Genomic DNA, 23535 nt, shown 5'->3' with positions numbered 1-23535 from the left:
TCGTTTGGTTTATGTTTTACACGCGTTTTAAATTTTATTGCCGAAATCGCTTTTTCTCGCCGAGATAAGCACGTTTTCTGAAATGCCGCTCTCCCGTCACTCTGGTTAAAGTGTTATGAAAAAAAAGGCTGTTGGGGGCTAGGGAGTATCGAGTTGATCATTATACATGAAGAAATAACCAATTTCATCGTTTGGTTTATGTTTTACACGCGTTTTAAATTTTATTGCCGAAATCGCTTTTTCTCGCCGAGATAAGCACGTTTTCTGAAATGCCGCTCTCCCGTCACTCTGGTTAAAGTGTTATGAAAAAAAAGGCTGTTGGGGGCTAGGGAGTATCGAGTTGATCATTATACATGAAGAAATAACCAATTTCATCGTTTGGTTTATGTTTTACACGCGTTTTAAATTTTATTGCCGAAATCGCTTTTTCTCGCCGAGATAAGCACGTTTTCTGAAATGCCGCTCTCCCGTCACTCTGGTTAAAGTGTTATGAAAAAAAAGGCTGTTGGGGGCTAGGGAGTATCGAGTTGATCATTATACATGAAGAAATAACCAATTTCATCGTTTGGTTTATGTTTTACACGCGTTTTAAATTTTATTGCCGAAATCGCTTTTTCTCGCCGAGATAAGCACGTTTTCTGAAATGCCGCTCTCCCGTCACTCTGGTTAAAGTGTTATGAAAAAAAAGGCTGTTGGGGGCTAGGGAGTATCGAGTTGATCATTATACATGAAGAAATAACCAATTTCATCGTTTGGTTTATGTTTTACACGCGTTTTAAATTTTATTGCCGAAATCGCTTTTTCTCGCCGAGATAAGCACGTTTTCTGAAATGCCGCTCTCCCGTCACTCTGGTTAAAGTGTTATGAAAAAAAAGGCTGTTGGGGGCTAGGGAGTATCGAGTTGATCATTATACATGAAGAAATAACCAATTTCATCGTTTGGTTTATGTTTTACACGCGTTTTAAATTTTATTGCCGAAATCGCTTTTTCTCGCCGAGATAAGCACGTTTTCTGAAATGCCGCTCTCCCGTCACTCTGGTTAAAGTGTTATGAAAAAAAAGGCTGTTGGGGGCTAGGGAGTATCGAGTTGATCATTATACATGAAGAAATAACCAATTTCATCGTTTGGTTTATGTTTTACACGCGTTTTAAATTTTATTGCCGAAATCGCTTTTTCTCGCCGAGATAAGCACGTTTTCTGAAATGCCGCTCTCCCGTCACTCTGGTTAAAGTGTTATGAAAAAAAAGGCTGTTGGGGGCTAGGGAGTATCGAGTTGATCATTATACATGAAGAAATAACCAATTTCATCGTTTGGTTTATGTTTTACACGCGTTTTAAATTTTATTGCCGAAATCGCTTTTTCTCGCCGAGATAAGCACGTTTTCTGAAATGCCGCTCTCCCGTCACTCTGGTTAAAGTGTTATGAAAAAAAAGGCTGTTGGGGGCTAGGGAGTATCGAGTTGATCATTATACATGAAGAAATAACCAATTTCATCGTTTGGTTTATGTTTTACACGCGTTTTAAATTTTATTGCCGAAATCGCTTTTTCTCGCCGAGATAAGCACGTTTTCTGAAATGCCGCTCTCCCGTCACTCTGGTTAAAGTGTTATGAAAAAAAAGGCTGTTGGGGGCTAGGGAGTATCGAGTTGATCATTATACATGAAGAAATAACCAATTTCATCGTTTGGTTTATGTTTTACACGCGTTTTAAATTTTATTGCCGAAATCGCTTTTTCTCGCCGAGATAAGCACGTTTTCTGAAATGCCGCTCTCCCGTCACTCTGGTTAAAGTGTTATGAAAAAAAAGGCTGTTGGGGGCTAGGGAGTATCGAGTTGATCATTATACATGAAGAAATAACCAATTTCATCGTTTGGTTTATGTTTTACACGCGTTTTAAATTTTATTGCCGAAATCGCTTTTTCTCGCCGAGATAAGCACGTTTTCTGAAATGCCGCTCTCCCGTCACTCTGGTTAAAGTGTTATGAAAAAAAAGGCTGTTGGGGGCTAGGGAGTATCGAGTTGATCATTATACATGAAGAAATAACCAATTTCATCGTTTGGTTTATGTTTTACACGCGTTTTAAATTTTATTGCCGAAATCGCTTTTTCTCGCCGAGATAAGCACGTTTTCTGAAATGCCGCTCTCCCGTCACTCTGGTTAAAGTGTTATGAAAAAAAAGGCTGTTGGGGGCTAGGGAGTATCGAGTTGATCATTATACATGAAGAAATAACCAATTTCATCGTTTGGTTTATGTTTTACACGCGTTTTAAATTTTATTGCCGAAATCGCTTTTTCTCGCCGAGATAAGCACGTTTTCTGAAATGCCGCTCTCCCGTCACTCTGGTTAAAGTGTTATGAAAAAAAAGGCTGTTGGGGGCTAGGGAGTATCGAGTTGATCATTATACATGAAGAAATAACCAATTTCATCGTTTGGTTTATGTTTTACACGCGTTTTAAATTTTATTGCCGAAATCGCTTTTTCTCGCCGAGATAAGCACGTTTTCTGAAATGCCGCTCTCCCGTCACTCTGGTTAAAGTGTTATGAAAAAAAAGGCTGTTGGGGGCTAGGGAGTATCGAGTTGATCATTATACATGAAGAAATAACCAATTTCATCGTTTGGTTTATGTTTTACACGCGTTTTAAATTTTATTGCCGAAATCGCTTTTTCTCGCCGAGATAAGCACGTTTTCTGAAATGCCGCTCTCCCGTCACTCTGGTTAAAGTGTTATGAAAAAAAAGGCTGTTGGGGGCTAGGGAGTATCGAGTTGATCATTATACATGAAGAAATAACCAATTTCATCGTTTGGTTTATGTTTTACACGCGTTTTAAATTTTATTGCCGAAATCGCTTTTTCTCGCCGAGATAAGCACGTTTTCTGAAATGCCGCTCTCCCGTCACTCTGGTTAAAGTGTTATGAAAAAAAAGGCTGTTGGGGGCTAGGGAGTATCGAGTTGATCATTATACATGAAGAAATAACCAATTTCATCGTTTGGTTTATGTTTTACACGCGTTTTAAATTTTATTGCCGAAATCGCTTTTTCTCGCCGAGATAAGCACGTTTTCTGAAATGCCGCTCTCCCGTCACTCTGGTTAAAGTGTTATGAAAAAAAAGGCTGTTGGGGGCTAGGGAGTATCGAGTTGATCATTATACATGAAGAAATAACCAATTTCATCGTTTGGTTTATGTTTTACACGCGTTTTAAATTTTATTGCCGAAATCGCTTTTTCTCGCCGAGATAAGCACGTTTTCTGAAATGCCGCTCTCCCGTCACTCTGGTTAAAGTGTTATGAAAAAAAAGGCTGTTGGGGGCTAGGGAGTATCGAGTTGATCATTATACATGAAGAAATAACCAATTTCATCGTTTGGTTTATGTTTTACACGCGTTTTAAATTTTATTGCCGAAATCGCTTTTTCTCGCCGAGATAAGCACGTTTTCTGAAATGCCGCTCTCCCGTCACTCTGGTTAAAGTGTTATGAAAAAAAAGGCTGTTGGGGGCTAGGGAGTATCGAGTTGATCATTATACATGAAGAAATAACCAATTTCATCGTTTGGTTTATGTTTTACACGCGTTTTAAATTTTATTGCCGAAATCGCTTTTTCTCGCCGAGATAAGCACGTTTTCTGAAATGCCGCTCTCCCGTCACTCTGGTTAAAGTGTTATGAAAAAAAAGGCTGTTGGGGGCTAGGGAGTATCGAGTTGATCATTATACATGAAGAAATAACCAATTTCATCGTTTGGTTTATGTTTTACACGCGTTTTAAATTTTATTGCCGAAATCGCTTTTTCTCGCCGAGATAAGCACGTTTTCTGAAATGCCGCTCTCCCGTCACTCTGGTTAAAGTGTTATGAAAAAAAAGGCTGTTGGGGGCTAGGGAGTATCGAGTTGATCATTATACATGAAGAAATAACCAATTTCATCGTTTGGTTTATGTTTTACACGCGTTTTAAATTTTATTGCCGAAATCGCTTTTTCTCGCCGAGATAAGCACGTTTTCTGAAATGCCGCTCTCCCGTCACTCTGGTTAAAGTGTTATGAAAAAAAAGGCTGTTGGGGGCTAGGGAGTATCGAGTTGATCATTATACATGAAGAAATAACCAATTTCATCGTTTGGTTTATGTTTTACACGCGTTTTAAATTTTATTGCCGAAATCGCTTTTTCTCGCCGAGATAAGCACGTTTTCTGAAATGCCGCTCTCCCGTCACTCTGGTTAAAGTGTTATGAAAAAAAAGGCTGTTGGGGGCTAGGGAGTATCGAGTTGATCATTATACATGAAGAAATAACCAATTTCATCGTTTGGTTTATGTTTTACACGCGTTTTAAATTTTATTGCCGAAATCGCTTTTTCTCGCCGAGATAAGCACGTTTTCTGAAATGCCGCTCTCCCGTCACTCTGGTTAAAGTGTTATGAAAAAAAAGGCTGTTGGGGGCTAGGGAGTATCGAGTTGATCATTATACATGAAGAAATAACCAATTTCATCGTTTGGTTTATGTTTTACACGCGTTTTAAATTTTATTGCCGAAATCGCTTTTTCTCGCCGAGATAAGCACGTTTTCTGAAATGCCGCTCTCCCGTCACTCTGGTTAAAGTGTTATGAAAAAAAAGGCTGTTGGGGGCTAGGGAGTATCGAGTTGATCATTATACATGAAGAAATAACCAATTTCATCGTTTGGTTTATGTTTTACACGCGTTTTAAATTTTATTGCCGAAATCGCTTTTTCTCGCCGAGATAAGCACGTTTTCTGAAATGCCGCTCTCCCGTCACTCTGGTTAAAGTGTTATGAAAAAAAAGGCTGTTGGGGGCTAGGGAGTATCGAGTTGATCATTATACATGAAGAAATAACCAATTTCATCGTTTGGTTTATGTTTTACACGCGTTTTAAATTTTATTGCCGAAATCGCTTTTTCTCGCCGAGATAAGCACGTTTTCTGAAATGCCGCTCTCCCGTCACTCTGGTTAAAGTGTTATGAAAAAAAAGGCTGTTGGGGGCTAGGGAGTATCGAGTTGATCATTATACATGAAGAAATAACCAATTTCATCGTTTGGTTTATGTTTTACACGCGTTTTAAATTTTATTGCCGAAATCGCTTTTTCTCGCCGAGATAAGCACGTTTTCTGAAATGCCGCTCTCCCGTCACTCTGGTTAAAGTGTTATGAAAAAAAAGGCTGTTGGGGGCTAGGGAGTATCGAGTTGATCATTATACATGAAGAAATAACCAATTTCATCGTTTGGTTTATGTTTTACACGCGTTTTAAATTTTATTGCCGAAATCGCTTTTTCTCGCCGAGATAAGCACGTTTTCTGAAATGCCGCTCTCCCGTCACTCTGGTTAAAGTGTTATGAAAAAAAAGGCTGTTGGGGGCTAGGGAGTATCGAGTTGATCATTATACATGAAGAAATAACCAATTTCATCGTTTGGTTTATGTTTTACACGCGTTTTAAATTTTATTGCCGAAATCGCTTTTTCTCGCCGAGATAAGCACGTTTTCTGAAATGCCGCTCTCCCGTCACTCTGGTTAAAGTGTTATGAAAAAAAAGGCTGTTGGGGGCTAGGGAGTATCGAGTTGATCATTATACATGAAGAAATAACCAATTTCATCGTTTGGTTTATGTTTTACACGCGTTTTAAATTTTATTGCCGAAATCGCTTTTTCTCGCCGAGATAAGCACGTTTTCTGAAATGCCGCTCTCCCGTCACTCTGGTTAAAGTGTTATGAAAAAAAAGGCTGTTGGGGGCTAGGGAGTATCGAGTTGATCATTATACATGAAGAAATAACCAATTTCATCGTTTGGTTTATGTTTTACACGCGTTTTAAATTTTATTGCCGAAATCGCTTTTTCTCGCCGAGATAAGCACGTTTTCTGAAATGCCGCTCTCCCGTCACTCTGGTTAAAGTGTTATGAAAAAAAAGGCTGTTGGGGGCTAGGGAGTATCGAGTTGATCATTATACATGAAGAAATAACCAATTTCATCGTTTGGTTTATGTTTTACACGCGTTTTAAATTTTATTGCCGAAATCGCTTTTTCTCGCCGAGATAAGCACGTTTTCTTAAATGCCGCTCTCCCGTCACTCTGGTTAAAGTGTTATGAAAAAAAAGGCTGTTGGGGGCTAGGGAGTATCGAGTTGATCATTATACATGAAGAAATAACCAATTTCATCGTTTGGTTTATGTTTTACACGCGTTTTAAATTTTATTGCCGAAATCGCTTTTTCTCGCCGAGATAAGCACGTTTTCTGAAATGCCGCTCTCCCGTCACTCTGGTTAAAGTGTTATGAAAAAAAAGGCTGTTGGGGGCTAGGGAGTATCGAGTTGATCATTATACATGAAGAAATAACCAATTTCATCGTTTGGTTTATGTTTTACACGCGTTTTAAATTTTATTGCCGAAATCGCTTTTTCTCGCCGAGATAAGCACGTTTTCTGAAATGCCGCTCTCCCGTCACTCTGGTTAAAGTGTTATGAAAAAAAAAGGCTGTTGGGGGCTAGGGAGTATCGAGTTGATCATTATACATGAAGAAATAACCAATTTCATCGTTTGGTTTATGTTTTACACGCGTTTTAAATTTTATTGCCGAAATCGCTTTTTCTCGCCGAGATAAGCACGTTTTCTGAAATGCCGCTCTCCCGTCACTCTGGTTAAAGTGTTATGAAAAAAAAGGCTGTTGGGGGCTAGGGAGTATCGAGTTGATCATTATACATGAAGAAATAACCAATTTCATCGTTTGGTTTATGTTTTACACGCGTTTTAAATTTTATTGCCGAAATCGCTTTTTCTCGCCGAGATAAGCACGTTTTCTGAAATGCCGCTCTCCCGTCACTCTGGTTAAAGTGTTATGAAAAAAAAAGGCTGTTGGGGGCTAGGGAGTATCGAGTTGATCATTATACATGAAGAAATAACCAATTTCATCGTTTGGTTTATGTTTTACACGCGTTTTAAATTTTATTGCCGAAATCGCTTTTTCTCGCCGAGATAAGCACGTTTTCTGAAATGCCGCTCTCCCGTCACTCTGGTTAAAGTGTTATGAAAAAAAAGGCTGTTGGGGGCTAGGGAGTATCGAGTTGATCATTATACATGAAGAAATAACCAATTTCATCGTTTGGTTTATGTTTTACACGCGTTTTAAATTTTATTGCCGAAATCGCTTTTTCTCGCCGAGATAAGCACGTTTTCTGAAATGCCGCTCTCCCGTCACTCTGGTTAAAGTGTTATGAAAAAAAAGGCTGTTGGGGGCTAGGGAGTATCGAGTTGATCATTATACATGAAGAAATAACCAATTTCATCGTTTGGTTTATGTTTTACACGCGTTTTAAATTTTATCGCCGAAATCGCTTTTTCTCGCCGAGATAAGCACGTTTTCTGAAATGCCGCTCTCCCGTCACTCTGGTTAAAGTGTTATGAAAAAAAAGGCTGTTGGGGGCTAGGGAGTATCGAGTTGATCATTATACATGAAGAAATAACCAATTTCATCGTTTGGTTTATGTTTTACACGCGTTTTAAATTTTATTGCCGAAATCGCTTTTTCTCGCCGAGATAAGCACGTTTTCTGAAATGCCGCTCTCCCGTCACTCTGGTTAAAGTGTTATGAAAAAAAAGGCTGTTGGGGGCTAGGGAGTATCGAGTTGATCATTATACATGAAGAAATAACCAATTTCATCGTTTGGTTTATGTTTTACACGCGTTTTAAATTTTATTGCCGAAATCGCTTTTTCTCGCCGAGATAAGCACGTTTTCTGAAATGCCGCTCTCCCGTCACGCTGGTTAAAGTGTTATGAAAAAAAAGGCTATTGGGGGCTAGGGAGTATCGAGTTGATCATTATACATGAAGAAATAACCAATTTCATCGTTTGGTTTATGTTTTACACGCGTTTTAAATTTTATTGCCGAAATCGCTTTTTCTCGCCGAGATAAGCACGTTTTCTGAAATGCCGCTCTCCCGTCACTCTGGTTAAAGTGTTATGAAAAAAAAGGCTGTTGGGGGCTAGGGAGTATCGAGTTGATCATTATACATGAAGAAATAACCAATTTCATCGTTTGGTTTATGTTTTACACGCGTTTTAAATTTTATTGCCGAAATCGCTTTTTCTCGCCGAGATAAGCACGTTTTCTGAAATGCCGCTCTCCCGTCACTCTGGTTAAAGTGTTATGAAAAAAAAGGCTGTTGGGGGCTAGGGAGTATCGAGTTGATCATTATACATGAAGAAATAACCAATTTCATCGTTTGGTTTATGTTTTACACGCGTTTTAAATTTTATTGCCGAAATCGCTTTTTCTCGCCGAGATAAGCACGTTTTCTGAAATGCCGCTCTCCCGTCACTCTGGTTAAAGTGTTATGAAAAAAAAGGCTGTTGGGGGCTAGGGAGTATCGAGTTGATCATTATACATGAAGAAATAACCAATTTCATCGTTTGGTTTATGTTTTACACGCGTTTTAAATTTTATTGCCGAAATCGCTTTTTCTCGCCGAGATAAGCACGTTTTCTGAAATGCCGCTCTCCCGTCACTCTGGTTAAAGTGTTATGAAAAAAAAGGCTGTTGGGGGCTAGGGAGTATCGAGTTGATCATTATACATGAAGAAATAACCAATTTCATCGTTTGGTTTATGTTTTACACGCGTTTTAAATTTTATTGCCGAAATCGCTTTTTCTCGCCGAGATAAGCACGTTTTCTGAAATGCCGCTCTCCCGTCACTCTGGTTAAAGTGTTATGAAAAAAAAGGCTGTTGGGGGCTAGGGAGTATCGAGTTGATCATTATACATGAAGAAATAACCAATTTCATCGTTTGGTTTATGTTTTACACGCGTTTTAAATTTTATTGCCGAAATCGCTTTTTCTCGCCGAGATAAGCACGTTTTCTGAAATGCCGCTCTCCCGTCACTCTGGTTAAAGTGTTATGGAAAAAAAGGCTGTTGGGGGCTAGGGAGTATCGAGTTGATCATTATACATGAAGAAATAACCAATTTCATCGTTTGGTTTATGTTTTACACGCATTTTAAATTTTATTGCCGAAATCGCTTTTTCTCGCCGAGATAAGCACGTTTTCTGAAATGCCGCTCTCCCGTCACTCTGGTTAAAGTGTTATGAAAAAAAAGGCTGTTGGGGGCTAGGGAGTATCGAGTTGATCATTATACATGAAGAAATAACCAATTTCATCGTTTGGTTTATGTTTTACACGCGTTTTAAATTTTATTGCCGAAATCGCTTTTTCTCGCCGAGATAAGCACGTTTTCTGAAATGCCGCTCTCCCGTCACTCTGGTTAAAGTGTTATGAAAAAAAAGGCTGTTGGGGGCTAGGGAGTATCGAGTTGATCATTATACATGAAGAAATAACCAATTTCATCGTTTGGTTTATGTTTTACACGCGTTTTAAATTTTATTGCCGAAATCGCTTTTTCTCGCCGAGATAAGCACGTTTTCTGAAATGCCGCTCTCCCGTCACTCTGGTTAAAGTGTTATGAAAAAAAAGGCTGTTGGGGGCTAGGGAGTATCGAGTTGATCATTATACATGAAGAAATAACCAATTTCATCGTTTGGTTTATGTTTTACACGCGTTTTAAATTTTATTGCCGAAATCGCTTTTTCTCGCCGAGATAAGCACGTTTTCTGAAATGCCGCTCTCCCGTCACTCTGGTTAAAGTGTTATGAAAAAAAAGGCTGTTGGGGGCTAGGGAGTATCGAGTTGATCATTATACATGAAGAAATAACCAATTTCATCGTTTGGTTTATGTTTTACACGCGTTTTAAATTTTATTGCCGAAATCGCTTTTTCTCGCCGAGATAAGCACGTTTTCTGAAATGCCGCTCTCCCGTCACTCTCGTTAAAGTGTTATGAAAAAAAAGGCTGTTGGGGGCTAGGGAGTATCGAGTTGATCATTATACATGAAGAAATAACCAATTTCAAGAGAATGGTAGGTGGCCCTTATGACAAAGTTTGATGGAGTAGTGATTTATGACCTTAATAAAAAAGTATTAAATATTTTTTTTTTTTTTTTTTTTTTTTTTTTTAAAAAGAGTTATTGAGGTCATAGAGTTTATGGAGGTCATAGGGAGGTCATAGGTTATAGGGTTAGGTTGTTATTTATTTAAATGTTGAATTATGGGTTAGGGTTAGGGTTTGAGTTTGGTATGAATGTGTATCTGTGGGATGTGTGTGTGGTGTGTGTGTGTGGTTGAAAGTCAAAAATGTTATGAGCTGCTGCTTCCTCCCTCGTCCTGTAGGGGGTGTTTAAGTGTTTCATTCACTTTCATCCTGAGATAGGAGTGGTAAGGTGTGTAAGTTTATTTATCTCAGGATGAGTGTAAATCTTGTTTTGTTTTGTTTTTTGGATGGGGGTAAGTCTGAACATATGTGTTATATCATCTGTAAATCTTGTTTTGTTTATTTTTTGGTGGTGGGAATATGTCTGTAGATGTTTAGGGTCTTAAGATTGTTGGGAGTGTCTGACCTTCTCACCTTGCGCGGCTCTTTACGGCGTGTGTCTGTATCTGGGTTGTATGTGTGTGTATGTGGCTGAGTTAAATTATTTGATGGTGGGAATATGTCTGTACATGTTTTGGGTCTTAAGATTGTTGGGGGGTGTATGACCCTGCTTTATGACCTCGCCGCGTGTATCTGTGGGATGTGTGTGTGTGTGGATGTCTGTGTGGGCCCCATGCGTTTTATGAAACATATATATATTTTTGGTGGTATGTTTCAGTTTAAAAAAGCTTTTAATAATAGTATGAGGTGAAAAAAAATGAATCTTACCTTCCGAGGGATGAAATTAGCTGGTCCTCAGTCCAATTTTGTGTATGGAGGAGAAAATGGAGTTTAAAAATGGGGTGGGGGTTAGGGTTAGGGGTCTTCAGGTCAGAATGTTCTTTAGGGCGGGAAAGTATCTGGATATATAGATGTGCAAGTGTTTAAACAGTCAGAAAAGGCCTTTACAAAGCTCAAACCACCTCAAGTCGGTCTCTACGCTCTGCGGATCTTTTAAAAGCAATGGTGAAAGGTAGGTTGTTTTTTTTTTCTCCTAAAAATAAACTATTCTGTTATAATGCGATTGTATTTATGACGTATGTTTTTTTTTGTACATAGATATTATCGTCTATGCGGACGTCCACAATGCTCGTGAGTTTTATTATGTGTTTACATTATTCTGTTATTTTCTCCATCAGAAATGTGATGTTATTGTTTTTCTCAACAAAAAAAGCGCGGTTAAATGATGACTTCAGTGGAGTCTACTTAACGCAGACGGATTACGGTGAATCACACATTCATTTATGTTAGTTAATATTAATACGTTGATCTTAAAATGTTTAACTTATGTATGTATGTTAGATCTGGTAGGTGCAGCGGAGCAAGACATCCAGAAAAACGGTCTGGGTGACACAGGTCGCGAAGGTTACAAAGAGCCTGCTTCAAACGTGTCGGATGTGTTGGGAGAATCGTCTGACGAGGGCTCAGCTCCGCATCTTTTAAGAGCATTTGAAGACCGACAGAATCGGCTCTTTGCTCAAAAAGCGGATGACGTGTCAGCGGGTCACGTGACGGACGCAGAGCTTGCGAATATTAAGTACGAGGAGTTGAACCAAACTCGCGAATCGTTAAAAGAAATTGAAGGTATGTCGAATTTTGTTTTATATGTATATATATATATATATTATTTTTTCTATCATATATTTATGTTATAACATTGTTTCTTCTGTATACTTCAGGCGCTATTGACAGCCAACCACAGGCTGCTCAACCGAGGCGTCAGATGACTCGGAGTAGGAGGGGTCGAAGAAGGAGCAGGCTCACACACAACCCCCACCCATCCTTCCGTGTGAGAGAGAGGCGTCTGAAAGATTCAAGGTCTCATGCGTGTGACGGTGAATGTATTTACAGACAGCAACTTCGCTCTTGTCTCAAAGTAATACAGACATTGACATCTGCAATTGAAACATCGATAGTTTAAAATAAAAAGGCAATGTCTGACCCTAAACTCACGCCAACTGAGGCAGACGTCATAACAAGCATTGTTGAAATAGATTTTGAAACCGATGAAACAAATCATGAATCAGGTACAAGGCAGAGATTTTGTGATACCCCTGAACTAGATCAACAAATCTTGACAATTAACAACGATATTGAAATGTTATCGGATGGTGCGTATAGGAGTCAAATATCAGAATTAACATCACACCTGCTATCTGCTCTAGAGGGTGTAAATGCGGTGGTATCGGGTGAGCAGAGTGCCCTCAGCCCCGATGTGCCTAATCATTTACAAAGTGTGGTAGAGGGTCTTAATAATCAAAGTGTCAATGAAGGTAGCCAAAGTCCTACACACATTTCTTCACAATTGTTAAACTTGATAACTGAATTAAATAACCACACGTATGAGAGTGTACGTTGTCTCAGTCCTAACATACCGGCGCAACTGATTGACATTATCAACGAGTTAAATGTACAGGCGCCTGACCCGACTCACGATAATCAGTCTGTGTTGAATGATGAAATAATTGATGACATGTGCGTTGAACCCTTGGCGTGTATTGATGGTAGCGACATAGCGCCGTGCCTACAAACTCGCCAACAGCCTAACAACTGCGCTGTAATAATTGATCATCAAATTGGGGGCGACATAGCGCCGTCTCAACATACGGCGTTTCAGCAACCTGACGCTACCTCTCAGCCGCTGAGTCGTGTTCAACCCGCAGGCTCGGAACCTGTCGCTACCTCTCAGCCTCTAAGCCGTGTTCAACAAGGTGGCTCGGCTGTAGTTAACAGACCCCATTTCAATAATGTTGAAGTGCGGAGACGTATAAATCCCCCCATGCAATCGGGTAGCAGGGATTTTGCTTCTTTTTACATGCATATCGAAAATAACATCGAAGGTGTTTTGGAGGAGGTAGATGACATTGCACAAACGGGGGATGCAATTCAGATTGAGATTGTGGGGGGTGGTGACGAAAGAGCACATACCTACCAGCAAATGACTGATATAGACTCTATGAGGGAGCATGTACAAAGTATGCTAGAGCGTTTAGCACAGTCTAACACAGAACTTATGCTCGATGAAGGTTTAGAATTAGTGGTACAAATATTCAAGCCTTTGCGTGGAGGTATGCGTCGCAAACTGATACAATCCACTAATGTAGAAATATTAAAGAGAAAAAAACGACATTTGTACATGACTCTTAACAAAGACAACAATCTATGCTTTGCTCTCGCGTTAGCACATCTGCTAAACAGCTCGCTAACAACAAAGCAGGCCACACAGCAGGCTCGGCTCTTACAAGAGAGTGTAGGTTTGAACTGTCACACAGCTGTAAGTCTGGCTGATGTACACAAATTCGAGAAAGCCCTCAAAAGAAAGATAGTTGTAATGTACAGAAAAGCCGACTGCCGTCCTATGACTTTTTTTGAGACTCGCTACCCCAAATCAGCCGATGATATTTTGTTTATCCTTTTACTAGAGAATCATTTCTACGGCGTTAAATCCATTGAGGGGTTTGTAGGTCATACATATTTCTGTAGACACTGCTTCAAAGGTCACGAGAATTGGGAGCAGCATCGGTGCCCGGGGCACTGTCACGTGTGTCTTGATGCGAGATGTAAACAGCTACCCTTTAAACGTGTAATCTGTCCTGATTGTAATAAGACTTGTTATAATGACGAGTGTTTTATCAAACATAAAGAGCCGCGCAAGGCGAGAAGGTCAGACATCCTCAAAACTAACTGTGACACATATAAAAAATGCATGCAATGCGGCTTGCAATATTATGTGAAACCAGGTGCTAGTCGTGTCAAGCATCATTGCCTCGCTAAAAAATGTGCTGTGTGCGGTGACGACTTGAGGGGAGATACAATGCTTGATCCTCATCTGTGTTACATCCAACCTCTAAAAGCACAGCCTCCTTGTAGAAATGTAATATACTACGATTTTGAAACCTATGTAGATGAAGACGGGTCACTCAAACCCTTTCTTGTTTGTTGTAAATCGAATAGTATGGAGAAGCATTGGTTTGGTACCGATTGTGTCGACGGTTTTGTTAGTTTTTTCAGAAACCCTCGTTTCAAAGGTTCGACTTTTGTAGCACATAATGCTAGAGGTTTTGATTCCTACATTTTACTCAACAGAATGATCGATCTGGGTGTCAAATTTGACATTATAATGCAAGGGAGTAAGGTTCTCTCTTTTGTGGATGTTGATTTCAAATCGCGATACATAGACTCGCTCTCATTTCTGACCATGGCGCTAAGTGCGATCCCAAAGGCCCTAGGGTTTGAAGACAAATCAAAGGGGTACTTTCCACACAAATTCAGCTCGTTGGCTCATCTGAATTATGTAGGGTCTTATCCCGAGCCTTCGTCTTACGATGTTGAACGCCTGGCCCCCTCAGAGCGTGCAAAGTTCTACGAATGGTATGACAAAAACAGTATGGGGTCGTTTGATTTTGCCCAGCAGGCTGTAGCCTACTGTAAGAATGACGTGAACTTGTTATTCCAGGGTGGTGAGACATTTAGGGGTGAGTTTTTCGAAGCTACAGGTTGTGACCCCTTCAACGCTGTGACAATCGCCTCAGCCTGCATGAGTGTGTTCCGCACAAGATTCCTGAAGCCTCAAACACTGGCCATTACACCTGCAGACAACTACACAAACCAATATAAAGCTTTCTCGCAAGACGCTATCCAATATTTGCTGTGGGTCATGCACAGTCAAAATGTTCACATCAGACACGCTTTAAACGGCGGGGAAGTCAAAATAGACAACTTCTTTGTAGACGGTTATAGAGAGGTTGGAGGTGTGCGTATAGTGTATGAATATTTTGGATGCTATCACCACGGTTGTTCAGAATGCTTCGATCTTGCTAAAATATGTCCGACGACAAAACGCCCCTTTCAGGAAAGGTTCGATGCCACCCAAAAGAAAATTCGAGAACTACGTCTTAAACCGAATTTGCAACTTGTAATTATGTGGGAGCACGAATGGTTGCGAATGAAAAAGTTAGACGCGGCGACGGGCGAATTCATCAAAAAAGCTAAATTCCCATCACCGCTAAAGCCTAGACAAGCTTTGTTCGGGGGGCGGACAAACGCGTTTGTTTTAAGATATACCCCAAAACCTAACGAACGTGTGCTTTATGTTGATGTCACGTCGCTGTATCCATTTATCAATAGCACCTGTCTCTACCCCATTGATCATCCTGAAATCTTCCACAATGACTTCAAGGACCCCAGGATGTATTTCGGCTTCATCAGCGCTACAGTTAACCCACCGAGGGGGTTATATTTTCCTGTTTTGCCCTACAAATCACCTAAAGGTAAACTGCTATTCACATTATGTCGCACCTGTGGCGATGCCAACAATCAAAATACAGCCTGTGCGCACACTGATGAGCAAAGGTCATTAACGGGTGTCTGGACAACCCCTGAATTCGCCAAGGCTCTCGACCTCGGTTACACCGTTGTGAATATTTCCGAGGTATGGCATTACAGTCGAAAGAGTGACGCCATTTTTACCGACTATATGAGGACTTTTTTGAAAGGTAAACAGGAATCTTCAGGGTACCCCGCACATGTCATCAATCAGGCTGATAGAAACCAGTATATCGAGGATTATAAGACGCATCAAAATATTCAACTAGATCCTTCCAAAATTAGAGTGAATCCTGGAAAAAGGCAAGTTTCAAAACTATGTCTGAACAATCTCTGGGGTAAGTTGGCGCAGCGTGAGAACATGCCAAGCACAAAGATTGTGACAAAAACTAAGGATTTTCTCGAACTGCTTTTTTCAGGTCTGTATGACGTGACATTTATCCACTTTCTCAACAAAAAACGAGCGATGGTGCAGTATTGTTTTCGAACAAACACTGAGAAACCATTGACGAAAACTACAAATGTGGCTGCGGCGTGTTTTACAACGGCGTACGCTCGTTTGAAAATGTACGGCTATTTGGAAATGCTACAGAACCGGGTTTTGTACACTGATACGGACAGTATTATCTATACAGCTTTGCCCGGTGAAAGCGTTCTGCCTCTGGGAGACTATCTGGGTGATTTGACAGACGAGCTTTCCAACGACAGCATTGTAGATTTTGTCTCCGCAGGCCCCAAGACCTACGCATACAAACTGAGAAACAGTGGACGTGTCGTGATGAAGGTCAAAGGTATCACCCAAACACATGAAAGCGGGCAAAACATCAATTTCGATAGCATGCTTGATCTGGTTCAGGGGTACATCAACAACCAAGGCGCGTGCTCGGACGTGCTCTCTACCCCGCAACACGTCATTGTACGTGATAAAAAAGGCTTCCGATTAAAGAATGCCTCATTCAATAAGAGACTGAGGGTCGTGTACGATAAGAGACGCCTAGTCGGGCGAGGTCAGACGTTGCCTTTTGGGTTTTAACATTTTTTTTGTTTTCCATGTGTAAAAATGTCTTTGAACCAAATTGAATTTGATCCTAGATTAGAACTACCTTTTGCCTGTATAATTAGTGGCCCTAGTGGATGTGGCAAGACTTTTCTGGTGAAAAATGTTTTAGAACACACAGATCATGTCATGAGACAAAAGCCTCATAATATTGTATGGGTTTATACTTCGGCCCAACCTTTGTATGATGAAGTCAAAAGTATGAATAAAAATATTGTATTTATCAAAGGATTGCCTGAATCTTTTGACGATGAAAAGTTGTTCCCCCCGCAGCAAAACCATCTGCTGATATTGGACGATGTCATCTTTCAAGCCTCAGACAATCAGGAAGTGGTTCGAATTTTTACACAATATAGGCATCATATGAATCTAAGCGTCATCATGTTAACGCAGAACATCTTCCACCAGGGTAAATTTAGCCGTACTATAAGCCTAAACAGTAATTATCTAGTTTTGTTCAAAAATCCACGCGATAAATTGCAGGTAACTGTTCTGGCTAATCAAATCTGCCCCAACAACCGGAAGTTCTTTCTGGAATGTTTTGAAGATGCGACGAGGGATCCGTACGGCTATTTACTGGTTGATTTGACGCCTACGTGTCCAGAACAATACAGACTGCGCACAGGCATACTACACAATCAATGGCCTACTGTTTATATTCCTAAGCAATAAAAACAATGTCTAAACTGTTAAAAAGAAATGCGGCGTTACTTAAGACTCTCTTTACCTGCAAGCCGGGCGAACGCAAACATTTACTCCTCAGAGCTCCTGCCAGTTTACTAAAAGCGCTATGTGAGATTGCTTTAAATCTCCTAAAAGGCCACATACCTCTAAATTCGAAACAATACAAAAAACTTAAAAAACAAAAAAGGAATATTCGATTTCTAGCCGATAAAAAAAATACTTTAAAGAAGAAAAGAGCTGTATTGGTTCAAAAAGGTGGTTTCATTTTCCCGTTGCTGGCTGCTTTTGCTCCTGTACTCGGAAGCGTCATCGGAGGCCTCATAAATAAATAAATTAAAAAAAAATGAGTTTGAAAACGGCGAATAAATTGTACCTCGTCTCCCCATACCAACTAGACAGGATGACTCGAGCGCAGCCAAACATCCTCGATACAGCTGAACGGGATTTAGATCGGCAGATGAAACAGGTGTTGGAAAATAAAAATTTAAATCAATACGAAAAAATCAAAATGTATCAAAGCCTAATGCAACGTTACAGAGGATTATTAAAACAAAAGAATGAGGAGAGTGCCCCCATCACACTGAACGTATCGCAAGATCAGATAGAACGCGCCACCCCTTCCAATCAGAACAACAACGCCACGGAGCTGACGGAGATGGAGACGAGAGAACAGGTGCACGAGGACCCGCCGGGGATGAAAACTACGCAACAGGTGCAAACGGAGGAATGGACAGGGATTCTCGACGCTATAGGATCACGACATCATCGAAACGCCGCATACGTGTTGAGAAAATTAGCATCGAACGATATAGGATGGACGCCTCGGGGCGAATTTATATTTAATGGAAATCTTATCAGAGGATCTCATATGACCGATTTGATAAAAAAGCTCGTCGTGAGCGGTAAGAAAGTAGGCGGTCCTCCTATAGGCTGGAGTGAATTTTTGGAAACATTAACCCGTCTTAATTTACCGGAATCAAGCATTTCCAACCCTTTGGCACGTTCTGACTTTAAACGTTTAAAATACGCTAGAGCTGAAGATGAAGACGTTTCCCAAGCTAAAAATGCAAACGCAAAAAACATTAAGAAAAAAAAAAGAAAGCAAGCCGCAATGGCTCAAAAATGGGTTAGTTATTAAATATGAGAAATTTGATGTATGGTGAAATAAAAAAAAAACGTATATTGTATATGTTAGCATAAAAACACACTTGACTCTGTAACTCTCTTTTTAAAGATGTTTTATTGAATAAAAAGAGTTTTATAAAAAACATTAACGTGACTACGTACAATGACATTTTTTAAACTTATGCAAAGAACACGATGTCTGACCCCCGCACACTCGCCGAGCCCCACGTGATTTTCGAACAAAGGAGGTAACCATTGCATCATTGTGTAGGGGGTCTGTCGTGTAGCTATCCAAAACATCCAGATAAGTTAACCCGCATCTTCGTTGACTTAAATAATAAACACAGTGATGACCGCAGGTGCTCGTCAGTTCGTGTTGTAGTTGAATGTTATGGTAAATTATACGGTTAGAATGTTTTTTCAGAAAATCCAATATACTCTTAGGGTAAAATATATGGTCGGGTTCTAAACCAAAAGGGTCAAAGAATGTGGCCGAACCGTCTTTTTCTAACGTTAACCCCAGCCAGTGTTCCCCCGGCAGATGCCTCGGGTGCGTGTTTACAATGTAGTGTCTGGGGGGTGTGTCTGTGACGTCATGCAACTCGTCTGCTGCAAAAACGCCTCCAAAGAGAGGCCCATGTTGACGCCTCATGAAACTGGTCAATTCACGCCCGTTCATCTTAATATTAATAATAATCCATCAGCACCTCTCTCTTGGCGTTGATTTCGATAATTGAATCATAAGCGGCGTAAACAATTAACGTTGTTGTGTGCGGAAGCGGATTACGAAATCGTAGATCCAGTCTGAGCACGCCGTTGTTTACTGGGGCAATGGCTCCTGAATCATCTCCGGGGTTCAGATTGAAGACAAAAAGCGAGTAACCTTGATTAAAATCATCTTGATCGATACAGAGTGGTAAATCCTTCAAAAAACGCCCCGTCGCTGTGAAAAGATTAAGGTATTCGCGTGTAGAAAGCCCCCCGCCAAAATAAGGCTGAAAAGCTTTGGACGGAATCTGTCGGCCTTCTTGGGAGAGACTTAGATATTCAATGTCGCCGTTGATAAAATTAAATGGATTTAAATCTTTTCTCCCAGCAAAACTCAAATGATTTACGAGGGCTAACACTATTTGTTTTGGCATATGTCCGAGAAACAGATTATCCTGATGACATATTCTGGAATTCTGAGCAATGGAAAACGTTTTAAGACAAATTCTCGTTAAAGGATAAATGGCATTGCCCTTGTGTAACGCTGCTTCGTGGCCAATAGCGACGGCTGGCGACACAGTTACTTTTTTCACAAATAATGTTGCCCCTAAAATCTTGAGACAGACGTCGTTGTTAGAAGCGCTCATGAGACAGAAATCATCGTTGGCTCTGGATAATTTCAAACGTAGATCCACGTGATTCAGTAGATGACGCTCGCAGAAAAATATATCGCTGTGTATGGGCCCCATAATTTGGAACTCTTGTGATTCTGCCAGTCGTAAAGCGCGCTTCCATAGTCCATCGTTGATATTGGGGCCTTCAAAAGCAATAGAGTCCATACGTCCCCTAGTATCTTTAACAAACATCCCAGCTGAGAATTGTGAATGGAGGGTATCTCTTGAAAAATTTAACAAAGTCTCAATTATTGCCCTATAGGGGTGAGTCGCACTAGATTGTGATATAAGACGGTCCCCTAGAACGACGTCAACTTGTGAAAATATGGTATTAAGAGGATAATTAATAATCCCCACAGCTTCATTCGCTGCTAGATTGCTTCCGTCTTTGTGTAATACTTTTAAACGTAAATGCAGCAATGTATCAGATAGATCGAGATATTTAGAGCCATCTCCGGGGATAAAAAATTCAATCGGGCCCGAATCTGTAATTGCCGATAAAGGAGGAATCTCCACATACTGTGTTTGATCTATTGATAATTGTGTAAGAGGTGGAGCAAAAATATCCAGCTCACTAAGACTGCATTCTTGGGAATTAAAATGTAAAAGCGACATTTTATTTATTTTATTTTTATTTTTTTAAGAGAATATGTCCGTCCTACGTCTTGGTCGCCTTTTGATGACTGGTTTGAAGTTTTTGATACTGCGTGTCTTTTTATTTATTCTCAATCTGAGGCCTGAGGGTCTTCGGCCACGACGTGAAAGAACTACAAGCCCCGCACCTCCTTGAGCGGCTTCCGGTTTACGTTTTATTTTTTCAATGACGCGGCCCGCCACATCCGTAGCAATGTTCCGCGCGGCACTTTGCAGATGCGGTCTGGCTAGGTTGAAACCTGATTTCAACATTGGAGCAACAAAACGAAATAGCTTCGCGAATATAGACCCTATCCCACGTCCGTACTGAACTGGGGCACCGTGGAAACCAGGATAGGAACCACCTATTTGACTTTCATAATATTTGACGAATCGATATAGATCGGGATGTGTCTCGAGTCTCATATTTTTCTAATGTTTCGGTCTAAAATGTAGAACTAGAACGATCTTCCCGTATTTGAAATTGATTGGTTGATTCTGGTCTGTGCGAATGCTAATATGGATGTGCTCAATGTGGCGTTTGTTTACATCTAAATAATATAACGTGGTGAAACTTCTATTTATGAGCGATCCAAATTCCCCTTCTAAAGGCAGGCTCCTTAGTAAAGGGGCGTGGGCGTCGCCAACAGTCTGATAGTGTATTACATCGGCGTAAATGAAAAGATGGTACCGCCCTCCCCTTCGATCAGCTGTCCGCGGGGCCTTTGTCCAATCTGTTTTTAATGGAAACCATTGCTCAGCCGGCAGGCCTACTAAATAAGCTAACGGTTCGTTAAATTTTAGTTCGTAGGGTTCTTTGGTGTGAAATTTAAATCTATGGGTATGTTGGTCGTATTCCACGTTTATTTTTTTGTTGGAAGCTTTCAATAACTGCGTTTTAATATCTTCAGCCAAGGAGTTGAGATCGCCATATATCTCCCCCTGCAGTTTCACCAGGGTGGGTAGGGGTGCCTCGTGAGGCTCGGTTGCTGGTTTTGTCATCTCTCTAAAGTAGAAGCCCCTTTTTTTCTCCGGTACATCTACACACGTGTTCACATATGTAATTTCACAAATAGCGACTTCCCAGGGCCCCTTTAAATCGATATTCTGGACCAATTCGACTCTAAAGTCCGTATTTGTATTATTCGGATACAAATGCATACTTGCGTTGGAGGTCAGGGTTACATAAAATCCATCCCTGACTTCACCCATCTTGATATTTTATGTGTAATGATTGGTTTTGTCATTTCAGATATCTTTAACACTGCTGGCTGCCACCCAAGAATCAAATTTCGGAGGCCATCCGACCCAGCGTATCAAAAGTTCACGCCTCCCTGAGACCGTTCGGGATTTAAGAATTTTCTGAATGCTGAAAAATGTATTTTTCTTAATTTTCACTTTTTGGAGCTCATCTGCATAGAATACGCCATCTAGCGGCTCTCCGTCGTAATCGCTGAGTTTGTAAACCTTTGGAAAACGATTGAGAATTTCTACTACAGTGAAAAACTCATCTGAGAAAGATTGTTCGTACGATTTGTCAAAGACACCCTTTATTTTGGAAATTCTAACGTTGTCTCCTACGGCGAATCTTTTTTTATCACTCTTCTGTAGAGATACGTTGCCGTACAGGTTACGGAAAACGATGTCTGTATTTTCCATAGTCACCTCATTAGGCGACATCTTAATACTACGATGAAATGAATTATTATAAGAGGATAGAAAATCTTGAATTTTGTCGACATAACGTCTTGTATTATGCGCAGTGAAAAACCGCCACATCCTGGTCTTAAGAGTCCGATTAAAACGCTCGACTGTTTGTGCTTTCAAATCCGACGCTGTGGAAAAATGGATGATTTTATGACGTTTTATTAATTTCTGGAATTGCTTGTTGAAGAATTCTGTGCCAGCGTCCGTCTGCAAACGTAGCGGGATTCCGCTGTCTGACAGAATTGATTCAAATGCTTGGCTCACACTGGCGGCTGATTTATCCTTCAGAACGCGAGCAAAAGCCTTCTTTGAGAAAATGTCAATCACGGTGAGAATATATTTCATCCCATCATTATGTGATGACAAAATTTGCATATCACATAAATCGGCTTGTAGTTGTCTTTGAGCTCGGCGTGTGAAAACTTTGTTTCTAGAGAAAGTCAGTCTTGCAGGTTTGTGTAATGTATATGCATTTTCTCCCGCAAGGAATGATTTCACTTTCTTCAAAGTGGGTTGGTTTTTTTTACAGCTCAAGAGAGCCGCCTTGTGGAGACGTTGAGCACCACCGAAACTTGCTGGATTTTTAACATTATAATACAATTTTTTCAGACATCTTTCCTCAGCCATTGTTGCAACCGTTGTGACAAATATGGAACCCGTTCGTGGTTTTAAAATGTTTATTGAAAGGAGAAAAACAGGTAAAATTCTTTTTTTTTTTGGTTACAATATATAAAACAAACCAGGTGTTAAACGTATAATGTTTGTTCTGGTTAGAATATAATCAAACAATGCGGTATAGGAGAAACAAGGTACATTTAAAAAAAAGGTATATTATAAAAATAAAAAAGTACATTTAAAAAAAAGGTACATTATAAAAATAAAAAAGTACATTTAAAAAAAAGGCACATAGTTTTGTATTACATTTTAAGAACGTACATACGCTATCATAGACCGTATCACATGTTTCGGTACATTTGATTCGATAAGAATTTTGAATTTGTTCAATTCGGTTTTAACATCAATTGGAATATTATTGCGTATATGTACAATAATCAAATCATGGAACAATGTCATCAGAGTAAACAGGTGTGCGACAGTTATTTCACTCCATTCGTTGATAACGAGTTTCAATTTGTTAAAGACTTCTTCTAAATTTGATAAAATACACACTAGATTAGTCCAAGTAATTTCTAAAACATTTTGGGATATATGTCTTATTTTTTCCATAATATCCACCAATTTCTGGACAGAAGCGTCGTTATTAGTGTCACGCTGTATAATTACTCGTTCCAAATCCTCAGTCCAATTTTGCAAATCGTTTCTTCTCAAAGAATTACCCATTTCTCTCAACCTCGTGTCTATGAAACACAAATTCAATCGCAGAATCAGAAATTTGGGCAAACTGTTTGTAATCAATAATACAGCTTTCTAGTTTCCCGAAGATGTCTTCTTCATAGGACAGATCTAACAAAATGACATTGATGATTTTTTTAACGTCTATTTGTGGTAACTGAATATCGAGGTGCGTCAGCATTCTGTAAATAGCAGAAAAGAACTGTCTATTACATACTGATTTCATGATCTTATGGAA

The 23535-nt window shown here is 40.1% G+C and overlaps 1 protein-coding gene across 2 annotated transcripts; it reads left to right on the top strand.

The window, feature by feature from the left end:
• Nucleotides 1–10845: 10845 nt before the first annotated feature.
• Nucleotides 10846–23335, top strand: LOC147037157 (uncharacterized). Of its 2 annotated transcripts, none has more exons than XM_085905184.1 (5): nucleotides 10846–11004; nucleotides 11091–11256; nucleotides 11334–11615; nucleotides 11711–11849; nucleotides 21490–23335. In XM_085905184.1, exons 2-5 carry the CDS (start codon nucleotides 11103–11105, stop codon nucleotides 21497–21499), a joined length of 585 nt encoding a protein of 194 aa, XP_085761310.1. In that variant the 5' UTR covers nucleotides 10846–11004; nucleotides 11091–11102; the 3' UTR covers nucleotides 21500–23335. The 2 variants fall into 2 exon arrangements, with proteins under 2 accessions (XP_085761310.1, XP_085761309.1); XM_085905183.1 differs by lacking the exon at nucleotides 21490–23335 and having other exon boundaries at nucleotides 11091–11123; nucleotides 11206–11256; nucleotides 11711–12000.
• The last annotated feature ends 200 nt before the right edge of the window (nucleotides 23336–23535 follow it).

Source organism: Syngnathus leptorhynchus, unplaced genomic scaffold (genome assembly GCF_054491065.1).
Source record: "Syngnathus leptorhynchus isolate UIUO unplaced genomic scaffold, UIUO_Slep HiC_scaffold_278, whole genome shotgun sequence".
NCBI classification, from domain to species: Eukaryota; Metazoa; Chordata; class Actinopteri; order Syngnathiformes; family Syngnathidae; genus Syngnathus; species Syngnathus leptorhynchus.
This window is presented reverse-complemented; position numbering and strand designations above follow the sequence as displayed.

Coding starts and splice junctions, on each gene's coding strand:
- LOC147037157 (XM_085905183.1), top strand. Junction 11,124..11,205: donor TGCGGACGTCCACAATGCTC/GTGAGTTTTATT, acceptor CAACAAAAAAAG/CGCGGTTAAATGATGACTTC. Junction 11,616..11,710: donor ATCGTTAAAAGAAATTGAAG/GTATGTCGAATT, acceptor TGTATACTTCAG/GCGCTATTGACAGCCAACCA.